Below are 13,255 nucleotides of genomic sequence, written 5' to 3'. Positions count from 1 at the left end.
ATAAATTTATGTCAATATTTACTGTGTAAAGATTTTATATAATAATCTACGAAGAATGAAAAAGTATGAGAGAAATATGCTTGTGATGTGAAATATAAAACAAGGAGAATTACGAACGTTTCATTATATTCAAAAAGATCTCCCCGTTCATAATATTCAGAAGCTTTTTGACAAGAAAAATTTTTCCTCTTGAATGCATGTGATGAGGGAATTGTACAATTGATATTTTCAATGATTGAATTTAATCGATATTAAGGCAGATAATTCAGTTACGTACATAATTATGCATGCTGAAAATGGTTTTCCACTGAAGTTGTTTTTAAAAGATCTATAAAAGATTGTACATTTTGCTAAGAGAAAAACTCAAAGCAAAATGTGCCATCCGGATTTTGCTCATGCCAGAAATGACAGCGGCAGGGAGCAAGCATTTTAGTTTTTAGTAGTACTTCAGCCTTGGAATAGCGAAGAGCTCAATTCAAACAGTTTTTTGATGCAAATAATAAATATCTCCTTGTTACCTTCTTTTGGAGTCATTGAAGATGGGTTTTCGTCTGTCATTTCCTTTGTCGAGCGTGTGTCAACAGAGTGAACTGTTGAAGTTTTTGATTTTTGAAAATCCTCAGGAGGTTTAACCAAGTCATAACAAGCATGATGTAAAGCAAGCTGGAAAAGTTTACGACTCGGTTTATCAAAAGTGCAAATTGTAACGAACTCTGTAATTCTAGTTTTAATGTTTCCTTGGAAAAATTTTTCACAATATCCGAATAGCCTCTGCAGAATTTCCACAGGAGACAGGCCAGTCAGTTTGTTAGCCAATGCATCGGAATTTTTTGGATCATTAGGATCAAATAGTTTTTTCTTGATTCGTGACATTTGCTGCTCAATATCATCGCTGATTTCCTGCATCAACTTTTCCTCTGCATCTCTTCTAACAACACTTTCTGTAGAACAACATCTTTTGACACTCTGGTAAAGAAAATGTCGTTGGATAAGCGTATGATCAAGTCTAACTAGGCGGAACAAAATCTATTGCTGATAATTATCTTACGCAGATTTCATTTTAATTCTCTTGAGATTTACCCAGGATTTACCAAACAATGTTACCCGCCCACGTCGGCTGGTGCCAACAATAACACTGATAAAATATTCTTTTTCATCAGACCACCAAAATGGCTGAATTGCAAGTCAAGAATACATAAACAATTTTTGTACGGGTTCCGTTTTTTTTGGAACACCTTGTATATCGCGCAATCAAGCTGGCCAAACTTCTATAAAGTTTTCATTCTATGTTCATACCACACTTCCACACTTATTATCAAAGACCATTGCATGAGATTATAAACGGCACTTGGATGGTCTGTAAAATTTATGCAAATGATTAGATTTTCTCAGTCACTTTCTTATGCATTCTCAACCCAAAAACTGCAAGTATTCGTCGATCAGTCGATGGAGTGTTATATGAAGTATTTTGCCGCCAGTCATTATACATGATAACATGAATCAGAAATCTTTCGTGTCACAGTGGCGCTGGAAATGGGAACTGAGAAGTAATAATTATTTATAATTTCAGTCGAGGAAGGTAAAATGCACAATTTTTAAATTGCGCTGAAAAGTATCAAACAAATGTATGAACTTTTTGTAATATTTTTAAATCTCTCAGCCGTAACTTGTGGAAATACTTGTAAAAATATGTTTATGTAAACAGTAAACTTACCTTGATTATTAAAGCAATGCTTTCAATCTTTATACCAAGATCATATAATTTTCACAACTTAATTGCTCTCGCAAATATTCGAGAAATTCTGACAAGTTACTTTGTTTGACCAACCATTATTATGCATGAATTGCTTTAAATATCTCATAACATTTAAAGTTGTAATTTCTGGAGGCTCTAAAATTGCAGGAAACTTAAAGTACTCATAAACCAGAGGATGTTTAACCAGGGGACCAAGTTTTATGTCCAAATAACTTCGAGCTTCAGGAAAAAGACTAGCTAGATGTTTGTCCAATTCATGGATAGTGCAGACTGAGCGAACTACGACAAATGCTTGAATTGAGGCATTCACCTAGAAATGGAGAACATGACTTTAATACAAGTGTTACAGAACTCTGTGTTCCCAGGAGACAGAGTTTTGATGAAGCTATGCTGACAACTAATGTTGAAATCTAAACTTTAACTTTCATCATCATCATCATGCTCAAAATGTATTTCAAAATTGTTTCCTTAAGAAAAATGTACACAATCAAAATGCTTTAACCAACATATTCAGTGAAATGTAACACATAATGACAATCAATCAGTATATACAAACATTTTTGTTATGTTATACTTCAACTTGCCTCACGATGTTTTCTTATTAGATCTTTAATTCCAGGAATTTCATCCACCTTTCTATAATATCCTAGTTCTCGAGGGCTCTTCACTTTGTGTTTTTGAAAAAGTCTATCCTTCACTAGATCCACATGAACAAAATGATCTTTGGATATTTCTTCAATTATTCTTTCCACCTCTAATTTGATATCAGGCTCTGTAGTTGGATGAAAATAACTGGGTGGGTTAAACGTATTCATTGGCATTACATTGCCAATGGCACGAAAATTTGCAGTCTGGCTAGTTTGGGTATGACAGAGAGGGGAAATGTGCAATGTTTTGGATTGAGCTGCGTTTTGAAAGTTTGTTGCTTTCAATATCTAGTGCTGCTTTCACATTTAAAATTTTGTCGTCAGTTTGCACATTCTGACGAGAATGGAAATACGTTCATCTTCTTTCAAATCATCGTTGCATTTAACTGTTGCTTCACTCGTCTTTGTATCAATGTCTTCTTTCTTTTTTTTCGTCTTTGATTTTATGTAAGTCGTACTTCCTTGTTGAACGACATCAAAATCATTTCCCATTTCCTGATTGATAAACGTTGTAATTTTAATTTGTTTTGGAATCTCTTTGCCATAAAGGGTTTTGTATTTCGATCTTATAAGGCTAGCATCTACAGCTCCAGCTTCGCTCACTACAACTGAAGCTATTTCTTCCTTAATTTCATCTAATATTTTCTTTGAGACACTAGCCATGTTGAAATAAGCTAATGAATATCTCTGCAAAAAGAAACACAAAGAACATCCGGTTTCAAAAATCATATAATTCTGAGAATTCTAATGTTTGTTCTAGGAATTTTTCATTTGATAAACAGATTACTCTTCCTTCAGTTCCTTTATAGCCAATCAGAAAACAAATATCAGAATTTTTGGCAATCTTTCTCAATTCTGCGTGCTGATAAAAAATATGGATTTCAAAAAATATGTTTGCAAAAATGTCATCTACGTAATGATTCCATCATATTTTTAACAATCCTAAATCTAAACTGTCCCCTTGTATTCACAATGTTCCAGTAAAAATTAATCCCATAAGTTTGCTTTCAAGTTTCAACGATGATGCTTGTCTGTCTGTTTTTGTCTGTCGTCTATTGAATGGCTTGATTACAAGAGACTTTCCATATTGGTGTAAATACTGGAAGTATATCTTCTTCTTCTGTTTCTTTAGGATATTCAAAACGTGTGAGCTTAAATTCTCCCAGCTGTTCACATCCTATATCAAACTGATACTTGCCAGGCCCGACAGACAAGTCATCAAAAAAATTGCCAACAAAACGATTGTTAGGATAAATTATCTCTCCCGATCCTTGACGTTTTCCACGAACCCACATCCCTATAGACAGTGAATAAAACGTATAAAGAATCATGTAAACTGCATTTTAAACTATCGGTGTGTGTAAACGCAGAAACTGCCTTCAAACTCTAGGAATTCAGGGTGAAATTGAGGTGTGGTCTTGGCACGCTGCATGAGATCGTTGTTTCAGCTATTTACTGATTAGTTTTACGTTCATTTAAGTTACGATGTTATAAAATTTCAAACTAAACTTCCTTACTATGTCATCCCATGGTTCAACTCAAAAAAGAGCATTACATGTTTTGTAGATGTTAACTGTCAAAGATATTACAGTCTTGGAAAGTACTGCTGATGTGATTTTGGTATTTCCCGTATAGACTGATTTTTCGATATCCTTAACGTAACTCAAGAAAATAACCAACAGTCTATTTTAGGACTGGAAGATCAATATTCACTAAAATACTTGTGATGATACTCCCAGTTTCAAGACATTTCATTTTAAATCACCTTTATACATTACAGCACTTGATTTATACGTGTATGTTCCTTGACCGTGTCTCCGGTGCTCGTACCAGTCTCCCTCGTATATATCACCGTTAGCGTATTTATATCTTCCAAATCCATTTCTCTGGTTGTCAATCCAACTTCCTTCGTAACGTGATCCATCTAAAACAACAAAATTGTTTTTCATGTTTGACTCTTCAGACAGGTACTTTTGATTGTTATGCATTTCAATACATTTAATGCAAATGAATAATTACAAAATAAGTATTTTTTATTACATTATTCTTTTCTTCTCATAAATCTTTGTACAAGAAGTACGAGCATGAAAACTTTCATTCAATAAATCATGTCATCTACGTGGTCATACATTACGTAGGTTGTCAATCATGTCATCTAACAATTAGTCAAATATCTACGCAGCTTTCATTTGAGCATGAAAACATTCTTGTTAACGAAGGCATGTCGTTTGATGCTGAGTTATGGGTAAACTTAACATATTGTGTCCTTATTCGGTTGATTTCTTTATTGCTAATTATATTATTGCAACTATACTGTCACAGTGGATGCTGCCATCAAGGATTACAAAAATACATTTTAGCAACTCAATTTCAAATTCAATATAAATCACAATGTTATTTCTTGTACATGTTCAGAGAAAATAAACTTTGTAATGGAGTTGCTTATGTAGATTTTTGAAGTGTAAGTTATATTAGAGAGCAAGCAATTGTAGTTTATCTTGCCTAACCCTGGACACACTGGCAATAAAAGAACAAAAAAATAATTACAATCCCAAACTGCATTTTAAGTAAACAGATTTTATTTCGTTGCGAATTGGACTCAATGTAAAGGCAAATACTAAATGCAATTTCATATAGAAATACATATATGACCCAATTATCTGATTTCGTATTTTTCCTATCCTAAATAAACTTATATAAACTAAACCGATCCTAAAAAGAAATACAATGTCAATCTGGTTGCTGCATGAATCCTAGATTTAACGTTGTTACCTGGATACCAGAATGTCCCATATCCGTGCCTTTGTCCTCTGGTGTACTCACCAACATATCTAGCATTGTTCCTAAAGCAATAAGTACCATGCCCATGTTTTTTACCATACTCGTATCTTCCATTGTACGTATCGCCATTAGGAAACGATGCTTTGCCTTCACCATGTCTTTCGCCATTGCTGTTACGTTCTCCCTCATATTCCTAACACGTGAAATCAACGATTGTGATTTGTAGCAATCACTAAAAGTCTTCGTCATATAATAAAGAAAAGTCGGCAGTTCCTTTATTTAACTTATTCTCTGATAGAAATTCGTGCTCTCTATAACAACTTTGTGCCATTAAAACGACTACTATTGAAAGTATAGACGCCTGTTTTGGCTGTCACACTGGCTTTATGATGCCGGTTTCTGTACATTGAGAAGGTCAATTGCGCTAATGGAACAGTTAGAATTGCTGGTGCAGATATTTCTATAAGTTTAGATTAGACTTTGCTGTAGTTAATCTTTTTTTCATTATTTAAAAGAGAAATTCGGTTTCAGTTTCGATGGCGAATGATCAGAATGATTTATATTGATGGACGACGGTCAAGGTCAGCTGTTCCAACTTCCAAGCATAGAAAAATTATCGAACGCTTCGAAAAATCAATTTTAGTTGAACTTTAAACTGTCATATGTATGTCAGTAATTAGGTATGGCTCAATAATTATAAACATAAAAATCATACTCCATCTAATCATGGACAAAGTCATTTCTCCATCTTTAATTTGGCAAGATTTTCTCTTAGATATTTCAAATCAAGCAGTGAAATTGCGGTCTTTGAATAATTATGAAGTGACTTAGAAACCATAATCATTGAGTGTGAGTGAGCTTTTTGAATACGTGCGTTAGACCTAAGCTGTTGATCATGAGGTATGATGTACATCAATGACATTGAAAAACAGTTATTTCAGTTGAGTTGAGTTTTGCTAAGTATTTTTAAAATATTTACTTACACCAATTGCAGGCTCTTCTTCAAATTCACGAGACTCGATGTCAGACATAATTTTCCGAGCTTTGTTCGAATTTTAAACTGGCGAAATTGTTAGAACATTACCATGACAACATTGTTCATAAACAAAAATCAAATTTACAAGTTCAATAATCCATTTTTTGTAGAAATAAAAGAAAAGTCGTTAATGTTGTTATTGGGGGCGTTTTAATGACAAATTTGAAAAAATTTATTTGCGTTGTCCAGTATAGTAATTGTTATTTTTTGGAGACTGACGAGAAAGTAAGAGATTAACATGGTATATATATAGATTTAAAGTTTAAATAGTAAGTATGAGTTGTAGTATAAGATGCAAAAGGTCAACTCCAATGATCGCTCTTTCAATGCTTAACGCCATTGACTCGAACAAAAGCAAAGCTGCAAATACTATCATGGAAACATTCCGCTTCGTCTTTTCCTAGTTACTATGAGTGCTGCTTAACTTCTCTTATGTTTCAAATTTTTTCGTAAAATCAGAGTATTTAGTGAGAAACGTTTGTTAACTGATCATGCTTTCAAAGCAACCTTTATTCAGACTACATGTTTTGTCAAGATAATCACATGATAGATAATTATTGATGTATCCTCAAAGTGCCCAAGCCAGTCTAGCCAGTGCTTACCTAGCGCCCGTACCAAGCCCGGAAAAAGTTGTGTTAGACAAGGCATCCAGCAAGAAAAAAGCTTTGTCAAATTGAATATGTGAATCAGTTTTAAGGCTTGACGAAAAACTATGTATGTCAGTGAAAAAGACCCAAATGAATAAAGGTTACCGAAGTCAAAATAACTTATAAGTGAAGAATTTTACTTTTTTGGGATTAACAGTTTAAAAAGAGACGAAGAAAATTGTGCTGTGTGACAAGAGCATCAAAATAAGACGAAAAGTGAAACAGTAGTGAAACCAGCAGTCTTTATGGTGCAGACAGTTTCACAGATGACGCATGGAGGACAGATATGCTGTGATAAGAGCATCAAAATAAGACGAAAAGTGAAAAGGACAGTAGTGAAACCAGCGGTCTTTTATGGTGCATATACTAGCACATTTTCACTGGAAATAAATTTAAGATGGCGGCTAATGGAAAGAACCAGCTGGACTGGTGCTAGGTCGTTTTGAGATGGCGACAGTTTTAATATCAACATGAAAATATTTACAGATAAATGTTACAGTTTAAATCATGCAACCACCTTAAGTTATAAACTTATAATCCAGGCTGGAAAATATGTCGTTTTCGACGATTGTGTAGTGTAAAATATTAGATTGTGTAAAATATTATATTGTGTAAAATATTATATTTCAAAGTAAAGGGTGGTTTGCTGGGTGGAAAATAGTGCTAACAGTTTCACTGAGAGAGGGCAGTGACGCATGGAGGACAGATATGCTGTGTGATAAGAGCATCAAAAATAAGACGAAAAGTGAAAAGGACAGTAGTGAAACCAGCGGTCTTTTATGGTGCATATATAGACAGTTTCACTGAGAGAGGGCAGTGACGCATGGAAGCGGAATGATAAAGATGCCGAAGTTTGCTTACGGTTGGCTGTTTTAGAAATAAGGATATTGCACTCTATGAAAGTCAGAATAACAGTGTTGATTACACATGTCTTAGGCATAGTCAGAGAGGCTAGGTTTATATGGTTTGGTCATGAACAGAGAAATTATTGTATCTAAAACTTGTTCTCGTATTCTAAACTCACTCTCACACTCACTATGCTACACAAAAATAGCGCTCTCTTCGATATTAAGGCATTTTTATAAAGTGACTTGGCCCTCGCGTATATGGTGATGTTGGTTGATCTAAAGTTAGTGTTTTATCAATGTTGAAAGGTTTGAGCTAAATAAACTATCGTACAACTATGTGACACAAGATACCTGCCTTTTATCAAAATTGTATTTACCAACTGTAGGACATAATTGTGCAATAAAGTGTTCAAACTAACCTCACCTCGTGCATGAGAGGACAAACTGAAAAACAAATAACATCACTACGATAACAAAACTTACTTAGTTTAATACACGCGACCGCAGCACACGATAATGTTAACGATCACCGAGATGAAAGTTTATGAGTATTTGAAAGTTTGACTACGATGCTTCTTAGAGCAAAGATACGCTGGTGAAAGATGTTGTGAGATAATATTTACATAAATACGAAAGAAAGTTTCAAGCAATGCCCATGGCTTTACTTCATTGCATACTTTGCTTGCACGAGGAAAACATTAACAAAGATCTTTCAAATGAACACGAGTATTGTAATTTGTTCCAAAGACTCCCCCCTGTTCCTCCATGAAACTTTTTTACATTTGTTGTGTCCGATACATAGTTGGAAGAAAGAAATCGTTGTATAAAAAAGAATTCACGCCCTGTAGGAACTTCTTTTTATAGCGCTTTTTCAAAATAACAATTGAGTAAAATATCACTAATCTGTCTTGCTAAACTCCAGAACAATACAGTTGTTTTTGATGCTAGTAAAGTTCTCTTCATGCACATTGGACCTTCCAAGGAAAAAGATTGAAGCACATTAGAAATTTACAAACTTAACTCCTTTAACATCTTTTTAAACACAACGCTTAAGATAATATAATAATCTTTTACATAGTTAGAGAAGAAAATGAAACAAAAATAAAAACATTGTTGTATAATTTACACCCAGTATAATTTGTCCATTATGTGATCACACACATGATGGAAAAATTATACTGGCTGCAAATGTTCATAACACATAGAATCATCAGTGACTCTATCAGCTTCGCTTAAATCCATATAAATCTCCTCTTCATCAACTACGCTCAAATCCATATAGATCTCATCCGTTGAAGGCATAGGTTTTCGAAATGATATTAATCGAAGTGGAAGTGGAGGAGGTTGTTCTTCTTCCTCTCCGTGTATTTCGTCTGATGATGAAATGACCGATGAACCTGGATTATTGGATTCTCCAACAGGTGGCGAGGCTGACTGTGATAAAATAGCGGAGAATTTTTCATCGTCCGCATACTCAAGAAAAAAGGCCTCGTCAATTACTGGCACATGATAATCATTGCTTTGATTTCTAGCACTTAAATTTTCCACATTTAATGACGAACCATTTTCTATTGCAAATGTTTGCGACTCTTTTATTTCAGATGGATCATCTGATATGTCGCTTGATCTGTATAATAATGAATCTACACGTGGATTACGTGTTGTGTTCCTGCAACAACCCAATGTGTCAACTCTAAGCTCATCGTATTCTTTTTTCCAAGTTCTAGGAATACTTTGGTTCGATTTTTGATCAGGTTTTTGCATCTTGAGTGAGTCAGAGTCACTTTGCATTGCTGTGACAGGCACCTGATAATGTGCAGGTTTATGATATTGTGCAGGTACCTGATAATGTGCAGGTTCAAGTCTCTTTAATTTAATCCTTACTGCACCAATGTTTGTCCCTTCTAACTCGCATTCGCTGGAGGTGTTAAATGATTCATAACTGTTGTGTGGGACAAGTCCTGGTCCGTCTTGCACACTTGAAGAATCATTGGAGATGGTTGACCTAATGAAGGGTATTCATTTAAAGTGATCTTTTTACCTTGGTGGACGCATCAATAAATGGATAAATGTGTTAAAATGGTGACTGAGGCAATTTAATAATTCCATGTTCTTTTGTGTATTATGAAACACGGAATCAAATATTCGAGCATTTCACAACCAGAAATGTCCTATTATTCAACATGTCAATCAATTATTCTTTGATAAATATACAATTCACCAAAATATAAGTAAATAATTAATGATACTGCATACTAACTGAATTTGGCAATTTTTAATGAGATCATTATCTTAATAATAAATGCTTAAACTAAAATTCGTACAACTTTCCTTTGGGATAAACAGTGATCTTATCCCAACCCATGTCGTCCAAAATCATGACTTACTTTAAATCAAAACTTTTTGATGAATTCAAGTTGTTCGAAGAACCAATTTCTTGATAAAATTCAGTCATTTCCTGTTGAGATGATCTTGCTGCATTGTTCGCCTCTCTCTCTAGTCTTCGGTGTTTCAAAATACGAATAGCAAGCAAGGTAGTAATAATTCCTAGAAGAACTCCAGCAAGCTGTGGCGTTACAATAACATACCAATCTCTCATCCAATCAACACATTTGCACTTTGCTAAAAACGGCAAGTTGTAATTAAACACTCAAGTCAAAATTGACTATACTTGTCTTTTAGGAAGCAACACGCATTTTTTAGTCGACATAGAGACTGCAAAAATTTGTTTGACATTTTTGACATACCATTTCAGTCGGTGCAGAAAGTAGTGGTTCAAAAGTGTTTAGAGTAATGTTATGTATGTACTATAACATGCTTTAAAAATGTATAACACAAACAAAACATAATGGATAATTTTTACCATGCACTTAACCTAAAAACAAGAAAATGCACATCAGACGAAAAGCCTCTCTAACAACACTCCATGCACACAGAAGAAATATGTGCATTACACTTGGAAATTTGTTCCATCGCATACATTGCATTTAATTGTTACTCATACATAATTCCTCCTCATTGGACATCGAACAAACGCAAAACCTGAAGAATGTCAATCATCATTAACATCTTTGAATTGATTAAACAATCTTGTTTAACATAAAAAGCACATTTTATAGTGTCAAAAAAAGTGAGTCTGCAATCTTGATTATACAGCGTCATTTAGTTCAGCTAAGTGCTCGCAATTCATGTTATATTCACCCAATTCATCAAACTTTAGAAATTGAGCATGATTATTGAGTAAATCACTCAATTACTTTGCGTGTATTAAACATTTTCATTAGCAGTAGCGCCAGTATCCATCGTGCAAAATAAACTCATTGATTATTGTACGATTTTTCTTCTCAATGACTATTATACGTAAAATGTTTCATTATTTTATATGGAGTAAACATTTTGCATCTCTTGCTTCAAAAAATGGTTCATTTGACGGGCTAGCTTATGTCTAACGTTTAACATAGTAAGCGATAATGCAATAATACATTGTCGCAAGGACTTGCAACGCTACATGTTAACACTGCGTACCTATTTTTAGTTACCGTAGTTTATTTTTTGTTGCTTGGGATTATTTGAAGTGTGTGTGTGTGGGGAGGAGGTACTAAAAGAAGCAATAAATATTCACGAAAAATTGCGCATACTATAATTCAAAAAACGCAACACATACACATACTCAGCCTTTTCTGTCAGCAAAATGAACTGTGAAATAAAATCCAACAGAAAAAAAAAAAAACTTGACTTTAATTTTATCTGAAATTCTTACACAAAGACAGTGCTTACGTTCATTTTTACAATACTGTATGTTTTCTATACTGTGGTTCTATCAATGAATAAACTTAATTGGCATTTGTATTTTGTTGTATGATTTCTTCATGAGATTAACTTCTCTGAAGTTGGTTGTAAAACACTGGAAAAATGGTTTATTGATAATATTTCTGCTAAGACTGTGAAAACGCCTACTTAATTCTTCGAAGCTTGAACTAACAACTGGAACGAGCATTGCAGAGATGAATTTCAATGTTTAATCATAAATGGTTTTGTTGCAATAAAAAGCCTTTTCGATACAAAATGGTAGGGGTGAAGATATTTGAATACGGCGGAGTTTCTATATTTAGGGACCGATTACATGGAGCAACTTCAGCCCTTGCCAGTCCTATTAAAATAGCGTACGCGATTACATGAGAAAAATTCTAGCCTGGGCTGGAACTCAGCCCAAGCTGAAATCACAGCTGAAATTATTCACGTATGCGTAATTGCGTACTTATTGCTTATGACGACAACAAATTAACGACAAGTGGCGATTATGCCTCGGACGGGCTTCGTAAATGGTCAATTTTAGCCCGGTCTACGTTTGTCACTAGTCTAAATAAGTCGAATTTCATACCAATGACATAATTTAAGAAATGGTCATTTTAAATGTTGTGAAAAGCTCTAAATATTCATCTAGTGGTTTTTTGCTAACATATCCTTGGTTAAAGTAAATGGTTTGAACCCGGGAGTATCGTTACATGTTTGTAAATGTAGATCGTCCAGGTTAGTATAGTCCTGAGAAGGACTGTTTTTGTTGTTGTTGACTGACGTTTCGACAACCTTAGCGGTAATCATCTTCAGTAGTCAACTTCATTTTGGTTGGGCCAAAAAGTTCACTCAAAAGTTGAGACGTATTTTGATACAAACACCTAAAACACGCCATTTATTTCCCGGAAATAAATTCAACAGTGAATTTTTAAACTTAGCAAGATTCATTACTAGCCGATAATTTTATGAAGTAAAGTAAGAGAAATACTCCGAATTAAAGGTTCATGTTCAACTGAAATATTGAGTTGAAAATGAAGCTTTTATTCGCAGTATGTTTCTTATGTAGCTTTGCAAGTTTTTTTGTATTTTCGTTGACTTGGCTTCAGTTTTGAACTCAAGTCCGAAGATTTCCAAAAGGGTCAACAACTATAGTATAATATTAGAATATTTCCTTTTGGTTATTGCACGTGGAAAGTGTTGATTCCTTAGAAAACAAACATTCTCCTGTTCCATTGACAATACAAGTGAACAGTAAAATAACTATGACAATTTAGACAGCACAGATAAAACATGTCAAAAGCCCAAAGCTCTTAAACCAACAATATAACGTATGTGAGATTATAACAGTTGAGATAATCATTTATTTTACACAAAAGCTTGTTTCTTTTGAATAAATACATAAAACACACCTTCGGCAGAAAATTTTCTAAACTCTGTGTTTGCGCTACACGGTTATCACAATTGTTATTGTTACCTTCAATTTCTTTGGCCAAAAACAGAAGAAATACTAAATTCGGACGCATCATCTGATTCCGTTTGTAAATTATCGTAACTGCAACATTTGAAAACAAAAGATCGCCAAATTTCATGTGAACTAAAACCAGTGATCGTAAAATTCGTAATCAACAATCGTTCTTGCCGCCATCATGCTAGAACTATAGTTGTAAACGTAAACATAGTGATTATTTATAATAAATGGATGGGCACGGCTATTGGCTCTCCTTCCCACATGTCAATCAAAACAA

The 13,255-nt window shown here is 34.1% G+C and overlaps 1 protein-coding gene across 1 annotated transcript in view; it reads right to left on the bottom strand.

Moving 5' to 3' along the window:
• Nucleotides 1–13,255, bottom strand: part of LOC124440550 (protein NO VEIN-like) — a 36,036-nt gene that overhangs the window by 11,082 nt on the left and 11,699 nt on the right. The window contains 6 exon segments of the mRNA XM_046990945.1: nucleotides 519–966; nucleotides 1,715–1,761; nucleotides 1,764–1,811; nucleotides 1,814–2,066; nucleotides 2,341–3,088; nucleotides 5,338–5,342. Coding sequence (XP_046846901.1) covers nucleotides 519–966; nucleotides 1,715–1,761; nucleotides 1,764–1,811; nucleotides 1,814–2,066; nucleotides 2,341–2,577 — 1,033 coding nt within the window. The 5' untranslated portion in view covers nucleotides 2,578–3,088; nucleotides 5,338–5,342.

The sequence above is a fragment of the Xenia sp. Carnegie-2017 genome, unplaced genomic scaffold, assembly GCF_021976095.1.
Source record: "Xenia sp. Carnegie-2017 unplaced genomic scaffold, XeniaSp_v1 HiC_scaffold_2, whole genome shotgun sequence".
NCBI classification, from domain to species: domain Eukaryota; kingdom Metazoa; phylum Cnidaria; class Anthozoa; order Malacalcyonacea; family Xeniidae; genus Xenia; species Xenia sp. Carnegie-2017.
Note: the sequence above shows the minus strand (reverse complement) of the source record. Positions and strands in the feature narration are given on the sequence as shown.